This window comes from Cervus canadensis, chromosome 11 (assembly GCF_019320065.1).
Source record: "Cervus canadensis isolate Bull #8, Minnesota chromosome 11, ASM1932006v1, whole genome shotgun sequence".
NCBI lineage: Eukaryota > Metazoa > Chordata > Mammalia > Artiodactyla > Cervidae > Cervus > Cervus canadensis.
In genome coordinates this window covers 57823778-57844591 of record NC_057396.1, presented here as the reverse complement: position 1 = coordinate 57844591, position 20814 = coordinate 57823778, and the positions used below count along the sequence as shown (strand labels likewise).

Genomic DNA, 20814 nt, shown 5'->3' with positions numbered 1-20814 from the left:
CCCTCACAGCCCCCATTCTCCTATCCCACTCCCACTGTGTTTTTCAAACCTTCAAACATGGATAATTTCATTCATACTCCAGGAGAAAAGAGCTAGGGATTATTCAGGTGTCATGATGATAGAAGTGAACCCAGGCTGGGCTTGCACCACCAGAATTGTACAACTGGCTTTGAAGGAAGACGAGCTACACGGACCTGGACACAAACACCCTGTCTGCTGCTTGCCACCTATCTGACTTTAGGCACATAATTCGATCTTACCTTAAACCTCAGTATTCTTTGCTTTAAAATAGGGATAGCACTGTTAAGTGCCATTTGTTGAGGGCATACCATGCACCAAGCAGCGCTTTACTTACCTAATCTCATTTGTAACAGTCTGATGGGGAGTACTGTTTTTCTCATTGTGCACGAAGCTGAGGCCAGGAAGGCTAAGTCATTTGCCTCAAGTGATGCCCTTAGTGACTCCTAGCATTGTGCTTCGGATAAAGAGTATGTTTTATAGATCTCAGTCGGGCTTCCCTGGTGGCTCAGATGGTAAAGAATCTGCCTACAATGCAGAAGACTTGGGTTCAATCCCCGAATTGGAGAGATCCCCTGGAGGAGGGCATGGCAACCTACTCCAGTATTCTTGCCTGGAGAATTCCATGGACAGAGGAGCCTGGTGGACTACAGTCCATGGGGTCGCAAAGAATCGGACTCGACTGAGCGGCTAAGCACACACACACATCTCAATCACCAGGCTTAAAAGAAGAATATGAGAAATAATTCCTGTGGTTAGTCACCTCATACATATAACTGTAGACCTGAACGTTTTCTTAGGATAAGATTACTGAGTGATTTTTTTTACTTTTGTTCCTCATATAGCTTAGCTCTTTGGTTTTCAAGCAAATGTATAAAAATGGGTTATTGCTTCATTTTACAGAGAAGGAATCTGAGTCAGAGTTTAGATGATTCACCCATAACCACAGAGTAAATAAATGATAGACGTGGGCCTGGAACACAGGCATTCAGATGCAAAACCCATGTTCTTTCAGACTGATCTTTTGGGTTAATCTAGAGATAAAGAATCTAGGTTAATTTAGCTCTGTCAAATATATCTGAAAGAAACCAAACAAATCCAGTTCCTTTGGTATGGTAGGCTGAATAATGACCCCCAAAATATCCAAGTCCTCATTCTTGGAGGCTATGAATGTTGCTTTCTGTGGTAACAAAGGATTTGGCCGATGTGACTAAGTTAGGGATCTTGAGATGGGGAGACTGTCCTGAATACCTGAGTGGGCCCTCACTGTGTAATGAGTGTCCTCATAAAAAGGAGGCAGAGGGAGATTGGACTACAGAAGAGTGATTGGGGGTGTGATGAAGGCGGCAGGAGGTCAGAGTGATGTAGTAAAGTGAAGGAGGGGCCAAGGCATGCGGGTGAGTTCTGGAAACTGAAAAAGACACGGAAAGAGATTCTCCCTTAAGCCTCCAGAAGAAAATAATCCTGCCAACACATAAACTTGAGTGCAGTGAAGCTTATTTTAGACATCTGCTCTCGGGAATTGTAAGAGCATCAGTTTGTGTTCTTTCAAGCCACCAAATGTGTGATAATTTGTTACAGCATCTGTAGATACACTTCAGCTTGTGTGTGTATGAGTGTTAGTCAACTCTGTTGTTCCAACTCTTTGTGACCCTAAGGACTGTAGCCCGCCAGGCTCCTCTGTCCCTGGAATTCTCCAGGCAAGAATACTGGAGTGGGTTGCCGTTCCTTTCTCTAGGGAATCTTCCCAACTCAGGGATCGAACCTGGGTCTTCTGCATTGCAGGCAGATTCTTTATTGTCTGAGCCACCAGGGAAGCCCCATACTTCAACTGACTGCACAGCAACTGCAGTTTTCTATCTGTAAGTCACTGCTAAAGCCTACTTTCAAACGGGCCAGTGATGTTTAGAGGTAAACCGCTGACTCCTATAGATGATAACTTCTGGATTTTGGTCTAGCAGCACTGACCATTCCTGCTGTTCAAATATGCATCCTTTCAAACTTTCAAGGGTTTGGAAGATTCTAATCACTCAGTACTTAAAGAATGAGACACATCCCCACCTCCACTCTGTTGCCAGGTAGGAGGAGGCAACAGAATCCAGATGGAGTTTTCTAGCTTGCAGTTTAAACTTCACTGCTCAACCTTTAAAGCAGAGGTTGCAAATTGATTGCCCGTAGGCCAGAGATAGATTTTTTTGACCGGACAGGGATTCTTTACAATTTCAGTTATTTCCCAGAATTTAAAACTCAGGTGATCTCACATAAAAGTTGTGACTTCTGACTTTCCTGGAGAATGTAAAGATCTGGCAACATTGGGGTTATGTAATCGATAGTACTTGCCTGGTAGATGGGGGTCCTCGCTGCCTCCTTTGGGCAGGAGTTGGGTGGCTGGGTTGGCTGTCCCTGTCAGTTTGATGCCATCTTTCTTTCCAGGACCGTTGTCATTTATTTTTCTCACTTGCTTGGCCCCTGTAGGTAGGTACCTGAGTTTGTGGCTCTGCCTTAAGGGAAAAAAACCAAATCCATATTCTGAACAGTTTAGCAAAATCATTGACCCTTGGCTGATAATCATGGAAATTCATGGAGCAAGGTGACAGAAGAGTTCAGACTTTGCCTTAGTTTTTGCTTAAGTGAGGCAAATATCTTAGTTTTTAAATAGGAAGGGAAAAAAAAACCCAGTAGATTCTGGAAACTATAGAGCAGTGAGATTAGCATGATTGTTGGTAAAGCTATTAAGCTGGATTTTGGAAAGCACATAGGGAAAAAAGCAAGAGTTTAGGAACAAAGATTGTTAATCATGCACAAGGCAATGCTCGAGTCTGTTTCTAGAATTACTAGTCTCCGTGGAAGGTCACTAATGTAGTTGATCTTTATTGCAAAAAGACACATCAAAAAAGTTATTTTTTGATGTCTTTGTGGATAGTTATTGGCTAAGTACTTAAATGAGTGATTTGTGCCTAGTTGAACAACAAAACCTAAGGAGCTGTGTGCAGTATCTTTATCAGCCTTGCGAGTGGTGTCTCGTGTGGTGCTCCAGGGTAGGAAGAAAGCAGCAGTTGCGTTACCCTCAGCTTCCTCTCCCATATGGTCCCCCGCCTGCGCCAGGCCCACCGACTCTGCTCACCTGCTGGCCCAGGGCTGCCCTCATTACACCTCACCGTCCATCCCTGTGCTTTCTGTGATCATCTTGGCCAAAGAGTCATCAAATCCTTTTTCTCTGCCATTCAGCCGAGTCCAGTATTTTATCTATCAAAGAGTGTTTCGCGAGGCAACAAAGCATGAAAACATTTTATAAAGCACCAGTTTTTTTCCTAAGAAAGCCCAGCCTCTCTCAGGCTTGGGTCACGTGCCGTGCCGTACATAGTGCCAGGCCTCCTTTGCCTTCCTCTCATCATTTGGTTTGGAAGGAAGTCACTGTGTGTGCATTTCAGCCCCGAGGGAGATGTGGGACTGGTGGGCTTCATGCTGTCTCTAGAACCTGCCTTCTGATACCGATTGGCTCCATGAATAATAACACCCTTGTCTCTGGGTCATGACAAGTTTTTACCGCACTTCTGGGGCTCTGTGATTCCTTTCTTGAAAGGGGCATCTTTGGCCCCAGAAATTTCTTCTCTAGGCTGGTAACTCCTTGCCCTTCTTGAAAGGCTTAATGGTTTCAGACCTGTAGGATTCCTACTCTCACTCCTGTTTGGTTCATCTACAACATACTCACTGCAACATGTACTGGCTGATCTCTTTGGGGATAAAGCTTGGTTTCACTTGACCATCTAAATTAGCAGCTGGTTCTTAACAGTGGCTATTGATGTAATGGCAGCTGCCGTCTTCCTGAGCCCTTTCTCAGACTGATTCCTGCTGATGACTTTTGCTCTCTTGGACTTAACCCCATCTAAGTGACTAGATTCTTTATGGTAGCTTACCTCAGGTTGTCTCATGGAGACGCCTTTTAGAATCTTTTCACTGCCTGAATGTCAGAGATCAATTTTACATACTGTAAGTATATGCAGCAACAAGGAAGAGCCTTTCTTCTTATGAAAACATTGAAAAGGTACTTTTCAAATGTTGAGATAACATGAAATGGGATGGAAAGCAAATGCTTTGGAAGTCAAACAGTTGAGGATGACTCTCTAAAGGAAATAGAATGGAATTTGAAAGATAAATGTGTGGTCCTGAATTGCAGTAAAAAACAAAAATCATGCCTTCAGGTTCAAGGTTGGAATACCTGGCTTAATTGTGGTACATGCCAGGGTGGGAGTTGGAGATTTCATTTGACTTGAGGAAGATCACCATGACCTGAGTGCTGAGAGAGGATGTGCTGTTACATGTGTTAGCAGCAATGCTTTGTCCAGGTTGAGAGGGGAAGCCCCAGACCCTCTACCCAGGGATTGAGTCCCAGCAGCCGGTGGGCATAATGCATCGTATTGGCTAGCATATTGACTTAAAAATTTTTGGAATGAAATTTCTTTGGGTGAGGCATTGCTCTCCAGTGTTAGGTGTTTGTTACTCCTCTGATACTAAAGACTCTGTGATCCTTCCTTCCCAGTCTCTTATATAAATACAGTTCTCTGGGACTAGGGTCCACCCTAAGCCTGCTCTTTGAGAGGGACTTAACAAAATGAAGGGGATGAAGAAGAGGATGTTCTGGATGGCATGGAAATGAGATGCCAGTTCATGTTGTCGTAGTTGAGAGAGCCACAGGTCTGTAGTCTGGAGAGTTGTCTTCAGATACCCGAAGGGTTGTCTTGTGGAAGAGGAGTTAGATTCGGTCCACCTTAGGGAACTCTTTTAGACTGTGCACCTTACTTGAGTCAAAGTTGAGAGGTGCAGAAAGGAACAGCTTGATCTCCGTTTTCAAGGCTGTGTTTACTGTACAGTGGAGGAGACACACACAGATGGCTGTAAAATAGTACTACTCTGGTTCTCCAGGAGACATAAATGAGGAGGTGGATTTCTGCTCAGTTTAGAAAGGCCTTTCCCAACAGTTAGATTTCTCTGGTGGCTCAGACAGTAATGAATCGGCCTGCAATGCATGATACCCAAGTTCGGTTCCTGGGTCGGGAAGAACACAAGTGGAGTGGGCTGCCTTGAACACTAGTTACCGGTCATGTAGTCCCGCTGATAAAGATGAGCTGGAGGAAGTTGGAATGGATGACTTTTCTGCCTCTATTAATCTATGGTTCAGGCCCCTCAACTGGCTTTGCTTTTCTTACCCGGAGAGAGTCATTGCCAAGCTGAATGCCCATGGGTTGAACTCAGTGTTCTGGGTGGACCATGCTGGAAAGAGTGTGAGGTGGCATAGTTTCCACCAGGTGGAACTGCATTGGTGTGTTTGTTTTATGGAGACCCAGGAGCCAGTAAGAACGGACCCGGCTGTTTTTCTTGTTCACGAACCTGCTAGAAGAATCTAGTGGCATATTTGGCAGGTACAGTCTTGTTGCTGCTTTTGTTTGTTGGTTGCATCTGGTTGTGAAGATCATGGCATCCCATTTGAGTGGGGCAGCATTTCATTTCCTGGGACAAGTAGGCTGAGAAAAGTCGGTTTCCCATGTTTCCCACCTCTAGGAATCCAGGTAACATCCAGAGATTAGCTGCTGAGACAGGAGATTCCAAGTTCTTCCCGTTTGATTTGTTATTGTTGTTTAGTCGCTTAGTTGTGTCTGACTCTCTTTCGACCCCTCGGACTGTAGCCTGCCAGGCTCCTCTGTCCATGGGATTTCCCAGGCAAGAACACCGGAGTGGGTTGCCATTTCCTCCTCCAGGGGGATCTTCCCAACCCAGGGATCAAACCCAGGTTTCCTGCATTGTCAGGTGGGTTCTTCACCACTGAGCCACCAGAGAAGACCTTTCCCTTTGATACTAGAACTTGAAAATAATTCAGACTTCTATTGTTGGGTCTCTGAGCCCTAGAAAACATGTATGTCACATTTGGGCTCTGTGCAGACGGCTGAACCAAGCAAAGGCAGCCTGGGAGGCAAAATGTTCTGGTAGCACCATTCTTGTTCTGTCTGTCCTCTTTCTGCTGCTGTATCACCATTCTCATCAGGGCTCCCTTCCCCACTGTCTGTAGAATGCAATTGTTAAGGAGGCCAGACGGGACCTTTTTCTTTTGGCAAACACGTTCTAAAGTTCTGAAGGGCAGACACTACCTGAGTTTGGCATTTCCTCCCAGTTTTGTGTGTCTGACCCTGGGTCGGCTCTTTGGGACATTTTCCCCCTAGATATGTCAAAAATCATCTGAAGGATGTGGAGATGAGGTGTAGGAGGTTAGAGGGAGCAGAACTGCCACCCACCTCCCCCAACTGCTCTCATCACTTTGTAGGAAGGAGACAGGCGGTTCTTTCTAGAAAGCCTGGAGCCAGAACTAGTGGTGAAATGCCACAGCTGCTGTGGCCGCAGGGTCTGTGGACGTGTGCATCGTCCTGACAGACACTCTTCCCTTCCAGGAATTCTCTCCCCTGGGTGAGTGAGAGCTGAGCCAGCCTTGGATGGAGTGGGTTACCTGCCTCCTATATCGGGCCCCTGGGAATCTCTAGAGTAACAGAGGCAGAGGGTGGGAGTTCTCAGTCCTGACAGTTAGCCTTCACCCAGAGGCTTAAAAAAAATGCATGGACCCCAGTCCCCAGAGATAAGTTTTTTTTTAATAAATACTTGCAATTTTATTTTTTTTGGCACAGTCACTTTAATTTTTATTAAGCGTATGGTTGATTTACAATGTTATGTTACTTTCTGCTGTATAGCATAGTGTATCAGTTATACATACACATGTATCTACTCTTTTTTAGATTCTTTTCCCATTAGGCCATTAGAGAATATAGAGTTCCCAGTAGGCCTTATTAATTATCTATTTTATGTTTGGTAATGTGTGTATGTCAATCCGTCTCCCAGTTTATCCTTTTCCCCACCTTAATTTTTTAAGAGCTTTATGTATTTCCATAGTGTACCATTCACCCATTTGCAGTGTACAGTTCAGGGATTTTAGTATATTCACAGACTTGTATGACCAGTACCACAGTTGGAGGACATTTTTAACAATCATGGGCTTCCCTGATAGCTTAGTTGGTAAAGAATCTGCCTGCAATGTAGGAGACCCCAGTTCGATTCCTGGGTCAGGGACATCCACTGGAGAAGGGATAGGCTACCCACTCCAGTATTCTTGGGCTTCCCTTGTGGCTCAGTTGGTAAAGAATCTGCCTGCAATGTGGGAAACCTGGGTTCAATCCCTGGCTTGGGAAGATCCCCTGGAGAAGGGAAAGGCTACCCACTCCAGTGTTGTGGCCTGGAGAATTCCGTGGACTGTAAGAGTCGGACACAGCCGAGTGACTTTCAGTTTCACTTTACCAGTCACTCTCCATTTCCCCTAAAAATCCTCAGTCCTCGGCAGTCGACCACCTGTCTGCTTTCTATCTCTATAAATTTGCCTCTTCTGGATGTTTCTTGTAAAGAGAATCATATAGCAGGCGGCCCTTTGTGACTGACTTCTTTCTCTTAGCATAATGTTTTCAAGGTATGTCATGCACTTCATTATCATGTACTTCATTCCTTTTATCATCAAATAATATTCCATTTTAGGAATATACCGTATTTTGTTTATCCACCATCAGATGACAGACGTTTGGGCTGATTCTCATTTTTGGCTATTATGAGTAATGGTACAAATTGTACAAAATGGTACAAATGGGTACAAATCTTTGTAGGGAAATATGTTTTCATTTCTCCTGGGAATACACCTGGATGTGGAATTTCTGGGTCACCTGGTAACTTTACACCTAAGCTTTTGAGGAACTGCCAGACATGGTTCAAAGCAGCTTCACCGTTTTACAGAGGCATTTCATAAAAGCTCCCCATGGTGAATCTAGCTGCGATTATAATGTGCTGCCCGTGGGTTGCAGTTCTCACCTTGCCTCATTTGGTGCTGGTGGTTGTAGTTTTTGTAATCTTTGACTGCACCCTGTGGCATGCGGGAGCTTAGATCCCCAACCAGGAATCAAACTCACTCCTCCTAAGTCTTAAGCACTGGACTCCTGGGGAAGTCCACTCAGCCTCATTTGGAAGTAAAACAACTGAAGAACAGAGAGCAGCTTTTACCCAGAGGAGAGAATATTTGTAGAGCAGAACATCCACCCCTTCCAAGGTCTTCTTTCCAACCTTCTCCATCCCTCACCTCTCACTGGTAGTCCAAGGCTAACTGAGCTCTGGCTCGGGGACTGGTCAGTCTAATGCTGGAGGAAGTGTCCACCTAGGATCTGGCTTGGCTGCAAAGAGTTAAGCTGATCTGGAAACCTGATCTGTGGTTGAAGTGGAGCAGAGCCCCAGATGTGTAATCCCCGCTTCTAAGGATATGACATCTCTTCTTGTAAGCGTCATCGCTTTCTTGGTGCTATCTGGTAAAAATTGAGTCATGAGGTGCCGACAAAAAATCCCTTGCATTCAACGTGAAATTTGAGGCATCTGCTCATTCCTGAGATATTCACAGCTGTCAGCCCTGCTGTCTTGATGGTAAACAACTTGCTGGGAATGAACTCCTGCCACTGTGACTTTTCCCTGGCTTGTCTGAGAGAGGCATGGACCCAGATGGTTGCCCTGGAGAGTGTGAGGGTAAGGCACGGCGTGGGGGTCACCCGAGGATTGAGCAGCTCCTCCTCTCACAAAGCGCTGCTTCCAGGGTAGCCCCAGTGGAGGGAGGCAGAAGCCAACCAAATTGTCCCGAGAGCTCTGAAAGGACGTTCCTCTCCCTGCGGAGGCGCATGGCCCTGACGTGTGCCTGTGAACCAGCCTGAGTCCTGTTCTCCCTTCTCTGTGTTTGCAGCCACGGCACGGGCTACGAGAGTGACAACCACACCACGCCCATCCTCTGCGGCGCCCAATACAGGATACACACCCACGGCGTCTTCAGGGGCATTCAGGTGAGCACCGGGGCCCCGGCTGCCTCTTTCCTTCCCAACAGCCTCTTAATTCCTCACTGCTGGCCGTTTGGCCCTGGCAAGTCTGTCCCTAACCATTGGCTCCTGTGTCAGCAGGGATCCCCCGCCTCTTCCACTGGTGCAGGCTGGGGGGCCTTCTCCTCTCCAGAGGCCAGTGTGGATGCAGCCGCCTCCCTCAGACCAGGGTGCTTTCTGCAGAATTCCCTTCTTTCCTCCTTCACTGTTTAATTCACCATCTCTAGGGTAGGCTATGCACATCTTATGTTGGGGCTAAATGAGCTTGAATTAATGACCTGGACTCTGGACTTTTAAGACTTGTTCTGCACGGTCAAGTGCCCAAAGGTAGACTCTGTCTTTGCTAAGGGAGAGTGAGGAAAGGAAAGTAAAATGGAAACTGAATGGAAGGCCATCTTCTGGAGCCTCTTTTGGGCGTTCAGAACCACGCAGTTACCAAGGATTTGTGTTTGTGCCTTTGGCGTGTGACTCTGTGGTTGCAACAACATGAGTAATGGCTGAGATACTTTCTCCAGAGTAGTCAGCACATTAGCTATAAGTTGTGTGTGGGCCAAGTTCCCACGTGATGTGTGGAGCAAGTGCTCTGAGATGTTCTGATGAATGTTTCCAGAGGCATCGTGGGGATAGAACAGCGTGTTCCCTCATCCCAAGCCTTCCAATGGTGAGAATAAAGGTGAGGGTGACAGAAATATGGACATCTGATGGAAGTCAGACAAGTACTGTCCGGCTTCTCCACCAGGACCAGCTGACACTGACAACTCCGTTTTATTCCCTGTTGCCGTGTGTGCGGCCTCTGGGGTGGATTAAAGGAACTCTATGAAACTCTTTTTCCCTTCCTTTTCACCAAGCCCAGTTTATCAAACTTACTGTTGTGGCCTGTGTTCATTTTCTTATAGAGTGAACCAATCTGACACAGCTGGCTCCTCATTTAAGCTTATTCCACCTTTTGCCTTAAGACTCTGTGGCCCATCAGTAGTAGAGCCGTATAACACTACTGTATGTTTACTTTAAAAAAGATCGCACAGCAAGAGGTGAAATAGGAGCTTGAACATGTGCTTGTGGATGGTGTGGGAAGTTAACAGGAGTGGGTAAGCTTAGAAGTGGTCTCGGGTCTTAACACAAACTGTGGATGTTCTCTTGGGCCCTGACTTGCAAAGCTATGTGAGGGCAAGGAGGGTTCAGTGCTCTCTCAGCCACTTGCATTGCTTTTGTCTATGACTCATTGGTCCCCGGAGCCTAAGGAGCATTTGCCTCACTGTTTCCCTCTAGCTTCTTCTCATGGAGGACCGACCATGCACACACACTCCTACAGGGTAAAGGTGGTCCACAGAATGCCCTGTGATGGACATATAAAGTGGGTGGAGGGCACACACACACAGTGCTTCCTGGTGTCTCTATTAAAGGATCGTGCTGGCAACACTGTGGGCTTGCTGTGGTTTCAGCTCCCTTCACAGACAGAACCCTCACCCTCACCTCCCAGGATGCATTCTTCTTCCTTGTCATTGACTCACACCTGGGAGGTTGCTCAGTTGGGGGCTCATTTTTCTCTAAAAAGGACTTCCCAACCCATTGCAGATGGGGCCCAAGGTCATGTGGCCTGGTGTCCCAGTGGGAGGGCATAGAACCTGGGGCTTTGACTTCCAGACCTCTTTGCCTCAAGATGAGAAGCTGAGACTGGGAGCTCTCCCAGTGTGCAGCATTTCTTTTCCAGATGCTCTGGATCAGCAGCCCCAAGACAGACTTCATCTCAGGTCCCGGTTCTGGTTGATCAGCAGTGATGGTCTTAGGGCACAGCACTGTCGAATGTGCTGCTCTGTCATCCACTAGCGATGTCTGCTTTGGGCACCTCAAGTGTCGGGGGGAGTGGTTTCAGGCATCGCATCCACTGTCCCTGCTTTGGGAATACTTCAAAGCTCGCTTTCCTTGGGACCAGTGTGAGTGTTCACATGTGGCTTAAAGCCTCTGTTTATCTTATGCTCTGCTTGCAGGATGTGCGGCGTGTGCCTGGAGTGGCCCCAACTCTTGTCCGGTCGGCCTCTGAGACCAGTGAGAAACGCCCCTTCATGTGTGCTTACCCAGGCTGCAATAAGAGATATTTTAAGCTGTCCCACTTACAGATGCACAGCCGGAAGCACACTGGTAAGTGCATGTAGCGTCCAGCCTTGGTTCTGGTGGCTCAGGGGTGGCTTAGGAGCCCCTGCTTCTAGCTGTCACTGCCAGCACACAGGTGATTTCTAGAATGCAAAGTAGGCACTACTTTCAGGTGATGGAAAAAGGCTGTCAGGCCATTTTGTATCCTGAAGTTCTACCCTTAATTAAAAAAGGGAAGAGCAGAGTAGGTAGAGAATTTCACAGAATTAAAAGAGACCTATGCTTGAAGTCTGGTTTCACCACCAGGTGGTATGACCTGCAGCAAGTTACCTAACCACTCTTCAAACTTCATGTGCCTTCCATGAAAAATGGAGATGATAGCCTCCCTTATACAATGGTTGAGACTAGATTAACTTCTAAAATCAAATTGAATGAAAGAAATTAGAGATATGAACCATCTCATACAGTTTGCTGTGTCAATAAGACTGAATAAATGCTCTTATTAGTTTTAACATAGTATTAGCATCTCTTAAGGGAGAGGAGCTAGCCTGGGAGCTTGGTAGTTGGATGATTCTAGGAACTTGATGTGCAAGGTCATTCTGGAGACTTAGGATGAGATGATCCAAAGAGGAACTTAACTGCTTGGGTTAGTAATAACCAACCAAGTAGGAATGGGAAAATGGCTTCTAAGTTTAATTTTTGTTTTGAACCTAAAAAAAAAAGATGATGATTTTTGATGATGTTTTAAAGAATACTGGATTTTCCCACAGGTCACAGGGTCTGCCTCTGGAAGAGAACTGGCCATGTTTGGTTGTTGGCCACAGTGAATGTGAACATCGGTTTCACAGATCTCTCTTCTTGGTTGGCCTTGTGGGCACTAGATGGGAATGTGACTGAGTTTTCCTACAGGAAATCAGGGCAAAGTGCAGGCTTTCCTACTGGGGAGCTGGTACCATTTTTTTCCACAACTGAAGGTAGCTTCTTTGTTATAAGTACCATTATTGTTTATTATTGTTTCCCTCATAGCTCAGTTGGTAAAGAATCACTTGCAATGCAGAAGACCCTGGTTTGATTCCTGGCTTGGGAAGATCTGCTGGAGAAGGGGTAGGCCCACTCCAGTGTTCTTGGGCTTCCCTTGTGGCTTAGCTGGTAAAGAATCCGCCTGCAATGTGGGAGACCTGGGTTCAATCCCTGGCTTGGGAAGATCTCCTGGAGAAGAATACTGGCTACCCACTCCAGTATTCTGGCCTGGAGAATTCTGTGGACTGTATAGTCCATGGGGTCACAAAAAATCGGACATGACTGAGCAACTTTCACTTTCATTGTTTTATTGTTACTGCGGACTTTTCTTTGGGGAAGCTGAAGAAGAAAATGAGCTGGGTTCAGATCTCTTGAAACCATTGGTCTTTGCTAAGCCATTGTGTCTGAAGGCTACAATTCCAGCATAGACCTGAGCTTGCACTCAGTAGACCACCTGCTTTGATGCTGAATATGAGAAGTTGCATGTTATATTGTTATGTATTTCCCCAAATGAGATCATTTGAAAAGTAATGATAAAGTAAATGATAAAGTATGATAAAGTAAAGAAATGATAAAGTAAAATTCTGCCTAGACAAACACAAGAGAATACATTGAAGGCAATATGGTTGTAGAAATTATAATGGAAAAGAGGCACTTAGAAAACAGTAAGGGTTAGATGTCTGTGGGAAGGGAAGGCAGTAAGAAAGATAGCCATGACCCTCAGACCTGCTGGAACCTTTAAGAAACTCTTCCTTGCAGAAGACAAGGAGGGAAGTCCCCTTCTTGAAAGAGTGCCATCTTTTTGTATCTATTCCTAATAGTACAGACTATTATGTTAAGAACCTGTTATTAAATACTTTCCATGGGCCAAATTCTCTACATTCATTATTTCATTTTATTCTCACACACAGAACAATTATCCAATGGGTAGGATATAGGGAAGCCAGACTCAAACTCATGCCTTTTAACTCCAAGTCACAAGCCCCTTGCTCAAAGAGTTGATGGTCTGTTTTGGAGCCAAGACATACAAAAGTGAAAAGGGAGGAGAGAATGTGTGATGATAGAGTGAATCTGGAGGCTCTGAGAAGATTCATTCAGAGGGTATTGTTTTGAGTGAGCATTGTTTGTTTCTTGGAGAAGGAAGGGCTTGGGTTAACCATTAAAGGGTAGGCAGGGTTGGGCAGAGAAAGTAAAGGATGAGCAGAAGCAGAAAGGCAGAAAAAAGACATGAGACTGGATAGAAGTATTGCTTTTTCCAGCTTGAAGAGCTGAAGTTAAGGTGCTAGGCTGGATATCAATAGAAAGTTGAGGAAAGGTTCCTGCTCTCAGGATTTTCCAGCCTGTGGCAGAAGGTGGATCTGACAAGGCCCCACGTCAGCCATTCTGTAATGAGGGAAGGAAAGGCTTTCTATGTGAACATGAAGCTTCCAAGAAGGCATCGCAGAGGAAACAGTGTTTGAGAGGGACATGCTGTAGAGTTTATGGTGGGATAGGAATCTGGAGATAGGGACTAAGGGTATTTAGTGTGAGCAAAGTTCAAGGCAGGGTTCAGGAAGGGTGAGCTCTGTAGAGCAGGAATATAGATGAATCAGGGAAGCAGAGGAGGTCTTGAGGCTAGAAAAATAACCAGGGACTGCGTGACAACAGAGAGAGCCGGCTGATCCTGGGATGGCTTGCTCTCCATCCCAGAATGCCGGTGACTCAGAATTCTCATAAGAAGATGGGACCATCCAAGGTTGCTCAGTGTACTCAGGGAGCGCAGTTCCTGGGATTTGGCTGAACTTTTTCCTGCAAAGACAGGGGCGGGGCTTCTCCATTGTGAGGCAGGAGGTTGTGTAATCCCATTCCTGCCTTCTCTCGAGTAAAGGGATACCCAGACCTCTAAGGCTCTGGCTCCTAGTTTAATTTGAGCCTCTTACAACCCTGGAGTTGTTTATACCTGACTCGGGGATGGGAAGTCAGTAGCAGAGAACACCAGTGCCTTAGGCCATAAAACATCAAGTCCTTACTCCACGGGGCCAGCTCCAGGGGACATCCATCTCAGAATTCTGCCACAAACGCAAGTCTTGGACTCAAGACCGCTTTGGTTTATTATTTGTTTAAATATTAGCTGCCAGTATTTTTTGAGCACTGCCTCTGTGCTGGGCTCTAAGCTAAGCCCTTTCTGTGGATGGTCTGTTGTAATCTGTTTATAAGTCCTTGGAAGCTGTCAGGTCATTGGCCCCATTTCACAGTGAGGAAACGACACCTCACCCAGCAGATTGAAAGAGCTGGATATTCCCCACCATGTCAAACTCCATGACCTGAGTTCCCTTTGCTTCCAACTCAGCCTTATTCACCCAGCCCCTGATTCTGCGCCTCCTGCCCATGAATGTATGTATGTAGGTGGGACTTCCTCCTAACCCTGTGGTTGGCATGCATGCACGCTAAATCGCTTCAGTCGTGTCTGACTCTGTGACCCTATGGACAATAGCCCGCCAGGCTCCTCTGTCCTTGGGGATTCTCCAGGCAAGATATTGGAGTGGGTTGCCATGCCCTTCTCCAGAGCATCTTCCCGATCCAGGGATTGAACCTGCGTCTCTTACCGTTTCCTGCATTGGCAGGCCAGTTCTTTACTGCTAGCGCAGCCCAGGAAGCCGCCTAAGGTTGACAGCATATCCCTGAAACCTTCCACCCAAGTGCCTTTCAGCATTTCGGGATCCTTTCAGTCCCAGTAAGAGAAGTTGCCTCTAATGAGATCTTTATTTCCAATATCATTTTCCAATGGAATATATGTCTTCCCCAAGGTGAGAAACCATACCAGTGTGACTTCAAGGACTGTGAACGAAGGTTTTCTCGTTCAGACCAGCTCAAAAGACACCAAAGGAGACACACAGGTTTGTAGGCTCCCTTCTCGTTGCCGGCAGTGTGTTCCCTTGGGTCATGGTTGATTTTGTGATTCTCTTTATTGTTCAATATGGGTGTAAGAGGGTCAGCCGTTTTTTGAAGTTTCTCCAATAATTTTCCCTCCTAATTGCTGGGGATTTACCTTCTCTTTAAAAAAAAAAAAAGAAGAAGAAGAAAGAAAAGAAAAGGAAACATCCCACATTCTCCCTTGAAAACCACAGAGTCATGATACTCCCACTAGCAATTTGCTGATGATACAACTGAGTCTCAGTAAAGAACACGGGTGGGTGGAGACCAAAGTCCCATCTGTAGTGTGTGATTCACTTTTTCAGTCTCAGACACAGCTGAAACCTCTCTGAGAAGCTGGACACTTGTGGTTAAGCAATAGTTGTTCCCAAGACAACAGGTCTTCAAGGATTACTGAGCAGCATTAGGTGACTCCTGCTGGGCCTGGGGTGTTGGGGAAATCTGAGGGCGAGCCAGACTGCAGGTATGGCTGGAAATGCCCAACTCCTCAGGCTGCCGGGAAGCAGGCCTTGTGGGCCTTGCTATGCCCCCACGTGGTTAGGGCCGCGGCTAGACCTTCTCTGTCCGTTTAGGTGTGAAACCATTCCAGTGTAAAACTTGTCAGCGAAAGTTCTCCCGTTCCGACCACCTGAAGACCCACACCAGGACTCATACAGGTAAAACAAGTGCGTAAACTTTTCTTCACATTTATTTTTCTTTATTTTTTTAAACTACTGTTGAATGGAGTTGCTTGTGATGCGAGAGATTGGAAAAGATGAGTGTAAACGTTCTAAACAGCTTTAGATTCAGGAAAGAGAAAGAACAGTGCGTGGCTGTCTTTAAATAATAACATTGTTTAAGAAGGAATGGGAGTGGGAGGTATGGAGATGTGAAAAGAACTGTTTTCAGGAGTGTGCAGAATGAAGTGAAGAGATAAGTTAGGTCCTTGCTGTTCCCAGTTTGTTGCATCACATCTTTATCACTCAGTTTGATAGGATAATCAACCTTGGAGAAAAACAGCAGAAATTCTAGCAAGCCAACCACTTGTACTCATGAAAGTTTGCATTTTATAATACTGTTTTCAGAGACATGAATCTTTGCTCTGCTAAAAGTTAATGCCCCAGGGGCAGTCGTGGGTTCTTCCAGACTCATAGTGGGGTGTGGGTATTATTTCCTTCATAGTAGAATAGAGGGAGGGACTTCCCTCCTCCTCTCTGGCCCGGTGGTTAAGACACAGCATTTTCAATGCAGGGAGCACAGGTTCAATCCCTGGTCAGGGAACTAAGATCCCACATGCTGCATGGCCAAAAATTAAAAATTAAACAAACAAAAGGAATATAGAGAGAAAGGACATTTACTCACACCTGCTAAAAGTTTTTGCTTCTCCACAAGGCTGGTGTGATTCATAATGAAAATAGCACCATCTTTGTTGTGTATTTTCTAGCTTTAGAGGGAGGACCAATGCTTAGGTTATCTCATTTTATCTTTACAACATCCTTGGAAGAAAAGTAGGATAGATAACATTTCATCCCCATTTTACAGATGAGGAGACTCAGGCACATAATGATGAAATAACTGTTTAAAGTCCCAAAGCTAGTAAGTAGCCAGTTCTGTCTGCTCCCAGCCCACCTACCCACTGCTTCTTTATTGGGGAAAGAGTCTGTGTTCACTTTGTGGCCCAGGAAGGAGAGAGAATCAGGAGGAGACCCCCAGTCAGCAGAGTTGAGTTCCCTTGAGAGTTTGAGGAGGATGATGACTGACAGGGGAAGAGGTTAGGATTTGTCCATTAGGAGGTGACCTTTGACAGCATGGTTGGCAGTGGGAGCAGGGGACAGAAGCCAGATCAGGAAGGGCAGAGGGACAGTGAGTGGGAGGCGAGGGAAGTGTGAGCCATGAGCCTCCGTGCAGTCCTGGATTCTCAGCCCCAGCAGGCTCTACTCGCAGACAATCGGGGTACCTGTGCCCCAGAGTCAGTGGGATGGACAACTCATTCCCTGACTCGAGTACCTTTAATGTCACTTCTTTGCCTTAGTCCTGAGCTCATAATTTGGTGGGAAAGAGTTATCATCCCTGGTACCCTGCGCCCCACCTCATGCATATCTGTATATGTACAAAATGACCTATGTCACCAGCAGACTGTTTAATATCTAACTGGGAACTATAGTTGATTAGCCTCCAGTTCTGACCCAGGGACAGTGCCTCCCGTGGGATATTTCTGTGTTTGTCCCATCCAGTATTTCTCAGAGAAGGACTAGCTATATCCTGAGAACCTCCCCAGGTGGTGAAGGAATTGGCTCCTGTGATGCTTTTACTGAGGATAAAGCCACAGCTGCATTTCCATTATGCCAAGGCCCAGGAAGTGTGATGCAACCAAGTGTGTCCTACAGACAGACCTGGATTTGGCATCAGACAGACCTAGGTTTAAGAAGTCCTGCCTGTGTCTGCCCTCACCTGAGGTTCCAGCCTCATCTGTACAATGGGGATAATAAGGCTCACCTTACAGGTTGTTGGAAGGAGTACATGAAATTATATATATTATGTATAATTAATATATATAATTTTATATGTGTGTGTGTATATATATATATATGATAACCCAGCATAGAGCTTAGTACATAGATGGGCATTCAGAAATGCTAATTATCTTTCCCATCCAAAATGAGACTTGGAAGAAACTTCTGAGGCCTCCTTAGATAGAGAAGGAGGCTCGATATTTTGGCAAGCTTTTTAAAAATCTCAAAGCCATGCCTCACCTCAAATCTTCTATATAATGGGTATTACTCTCTAAATAACCCTTTAAGGTAAAAGAAGCAAATGCCATGTGTACTGATGTCAGTGATTTATTTAAAACACCCAGCCCATCCAGAATATCTATACAGACAGAGATATTAAAGCCACAGTTACAGCTATGCTACTGGATGGCTGTCCATTAACGGCATCCTGTGTGATGATCCTAAGTCCCTTGCCTTCCGATTAAGCTCAGTTCCCTCCTTAAACAGCAAACGGGAAGCATTTACACAATTCACGAAACCGTCTAATGACAGGGGTTTTGTTTTACCAAGTGTTTTCCCCCCTTGATTAAATATGAAGTGCCCAGACATTTCCATTAACTAGACTCACTCCTTCTCTCCCGTTTCCCAAGTCTTCTGACTCAGTAACATTTTGTCATTGTCACAGCATTTTAATCCTCGAGGCCCCAGAGGTGCTGCCATGTCAAGGCCGCCTTGTGAGATGAACTAGATGTGTGAGCTTAGGGAAAGAGCTAGAGGGAATCTGGAGTGGGTGCCTTGTGATGATTTAACTCAGGCCTTTGGTAGTTGAACTTGCAGCTCCGTCTCTCCACGGCAAGTGTCTCTGACTGGCCATTGTGTCAACAGGTGAGAAGCCCTTCAGCTGTCGGTGGCCCAGTTGTCAGAAAAAGTTTGCCCGTTCAGACGAATTAGTCCGCCATCACAACATGCACCAGAGGAACATGAGCAAGCTTCAGCTGGCGCTCTGAGGGGTCCACACCGGCCACCGTTATGTGTCCCAGGCAGGACAGAGTGTGAACTCCTTTCAAAGCTGACTTTAAAATTCCTCCTCACTCGCCTGTCAGAGAAGGAAACGGCGGTTGATCTTTCTTCATCCAGCATCTGAGACAAAATGCCTGTACTACTGGATTCTACCAGGTTTGCCCAAAGGAGTTGGTCTCTGCTCAGCCAACTTTGAGTTGACGCGTAAGGCCCTGGAGAAGTGGCTGTCAGTGTCCGGTCAGTTAAAAGCCCGTCGCCATTTGGTCTGGATTTTCCACTGTAAGCAGAGCCACTGTTGGTGATGTTCCCCCGCCCCTTCTCACTTTACGCTCATTTTCACGAGGAGTGGAGTCATTGTACCATTTTCCATCATAGAATATTTATGGGCCCGGGCATGTGGATGTGTCTGCTAATGTAAACTTTGTCATGGTTTCCATTTACTAACAGCAACAGCGAGAAATAAATCAGAGCTCAAGGCACTGGGGGTGAGTCCTGTCCGACATTCCGGAGGTTAGGCAGGCTGCTAACCTGGACCAGGCAACTTTTAAAACTCAAGCATTTCAAGCAGCTGATAAAAAAAAAAAAAAGAATCAGAACTAACCAGTACCTCTGCAGAGATATCTAAAAGAATCTTAGCATTCAGTTAATTCATTGTTAACGTTAGCACAATGCTCTTAAGAAATCATGCTTGAGGATTTAAGATTTTGTTTTTGTGTTTCTGTTTGACTTTTGAGTTGTAGTCATATACATCTTCAGAGATGTACATATCTCCTCACACAAAGGAAGTGGAATTCATTTTTATCATTTGGGGTGTCCTTAGAGTATACAGACCATGCTGGTTATGTGGCTTCAAGTTGTAAAAATTAAAATGACTCTAAAAGAACATAAGGGCTGGTCCAGAATTTCCACTGATAAGATTGTTCTTAAGTAACTTAAATAACTTTGGGTCTCCAAGTATATGTGAAAAAAAATGAGACTTAATCGTGTGAGGAAATCCATTGTTTAAAGGTGGTTGGGTGTATGTGTGTGTGTTTTGTTTTTATTTTTTAAGGGAGGGAGTTTATTATTTACTGTTGCTTGAAATTATTGTGTAAATATATATATCTGATAATGATCTGCTCTTTGACAACTAAAGTTAGGATATGTATAAATGTTAGATGTATCACTGTTTTGGTGTTGATCTTCCAACATATTGATGATAACACTAAAAATGTAACCTGCATTTTTCACTTTGCTCTCAATTAAAGTCTATTCAAAAGGAAAGTGGTAAGATTCTATCAGCTGTATTGTGTTCACATCTTGGGGAGCGTTGAGCCTCTTTTCTACAGGTAAGATGCTGACACTGACATCAGTGACCACTTAAGACTAACCAGGTCCTGACCATTCTTTGTTTCTCTCTGTTGAAACTCGGGAGGCAATCACTGACCCTAGAAGCAGCCAGAGAGCACTGCCTCCTCCTCTCATCATAAAGTAATTGTGATCACATGGGCTTTTGGCTGGACGGGGGGACTTGTATTTTCAGAGTCATTTTCATCAGGCTATCATTGCATTACTTCTTATTCCATGTCAGCAAAAGAGCCTAGAGAGATGCAAATGATAACTGTTATTTTTTTTTTAAGTTCACAGGTACACACTGCAATCAGGAGGGTATAAACTGAACACCTAGTACAACTGAATTTGCAATTGTAGTTGCTATGAAGTAGCTCAGCAGGTTGGAGACAGCTCAGGCTTTCCAGGGCAGCTGAGTGTGAAAGCAGAGATCTACATTATCTATAAACTATAAACTCTCTTCCTGGTTCTGGTGGATAGTTTTTCAGTTGTAAATAAGGAGATTAATTTGGTGCCGCTCCTCTCCACTCCATTATCTGGGAACTTGCATGCATTCCAGGCTTCATTTCTTCATTTAAAATGTATCTTGAACAGACAGCAGCTCACCGCAGGGATTTTTCTGTGTTGAAGTGCAGCTCAAAGTTTGGGGCCGCCTGAAAGTTAGGTCCCGAGGCCCCACTTGGTTTGCATCTGGCTCTTGCATCACTGTTAATTATAGCGAATGTGGTGACTCATTTGTATCAGCAGTTTTTATCTTTTCCTGCCAGAAGACAGCATTTCTCTGGAGAAGCTCAGGACAAGCATGGCAAACGTCAGCGAGTCAGAGCGAGCCAGGTTTCACAACAAAAACGGCCGCATTGTTTCAGCTGCTCGAGGAAGCCCAGAGAGCCTCACACCACCTCAGCAGGTCAGCCTGCAGTTAAGGTCATGGGCTTTGGAAAGCAGACCAACCTGGGTTCAGATCGTGAGTCCTTGGTTTCCTCATCTGTAAAGTGGGGACTCTTTTGTCCCTGTCTGAC

At 45.5% G+C, this 20814-nt stretch overlaps 1 protein-coding gene across 9 annotated transcripts in view; it reads left to right on the top strand.

Moving 5' to 3' along the window:
* WT1 (WT1 transcription factor) overlaps positions 1 to 19729 on the top strand; it is a 48086-nt gene extending 28357 nt beyond the window's left edge. For 6 of the 9 annotated variants that reach the window (XM_043482400.1, XM_043482402.1, XM_043482405.1 and 3 more), the window contains 5 exons: positions 8822 to 8918; positions 10940 to 11090; positions 14849 to 14938; positions 15548 to 15640; positions 18332 to 19729. In XM_043482400.1, the coding sequence (XP_043338335.1) occupies positions 8822 to 8918; positions 10940 to 11090; positions 14849 to 14938; positions 15548 to 15640; positions 18332 to 18453 (553 nt within the window). In that variant the 3' untranslated portion in view covers positions 18454 to 19729. Of the gene's footprint in view, positions 1 to 4058; positions 4064 to 8821; positions 8919 to 10939; positions 11091 to 14848; positions 14939 to 15547; positions 15641 to 18331 lie in introns of those variants that run through there. The other 3 variants (XM_043482403.1, XM_043482401.1, XM_043482408.1) reach the window with 2 other exon arrangements.
* The last annotated feature ends 1085 nt before the right edge of the window (positions 19730 to 20814 follow it).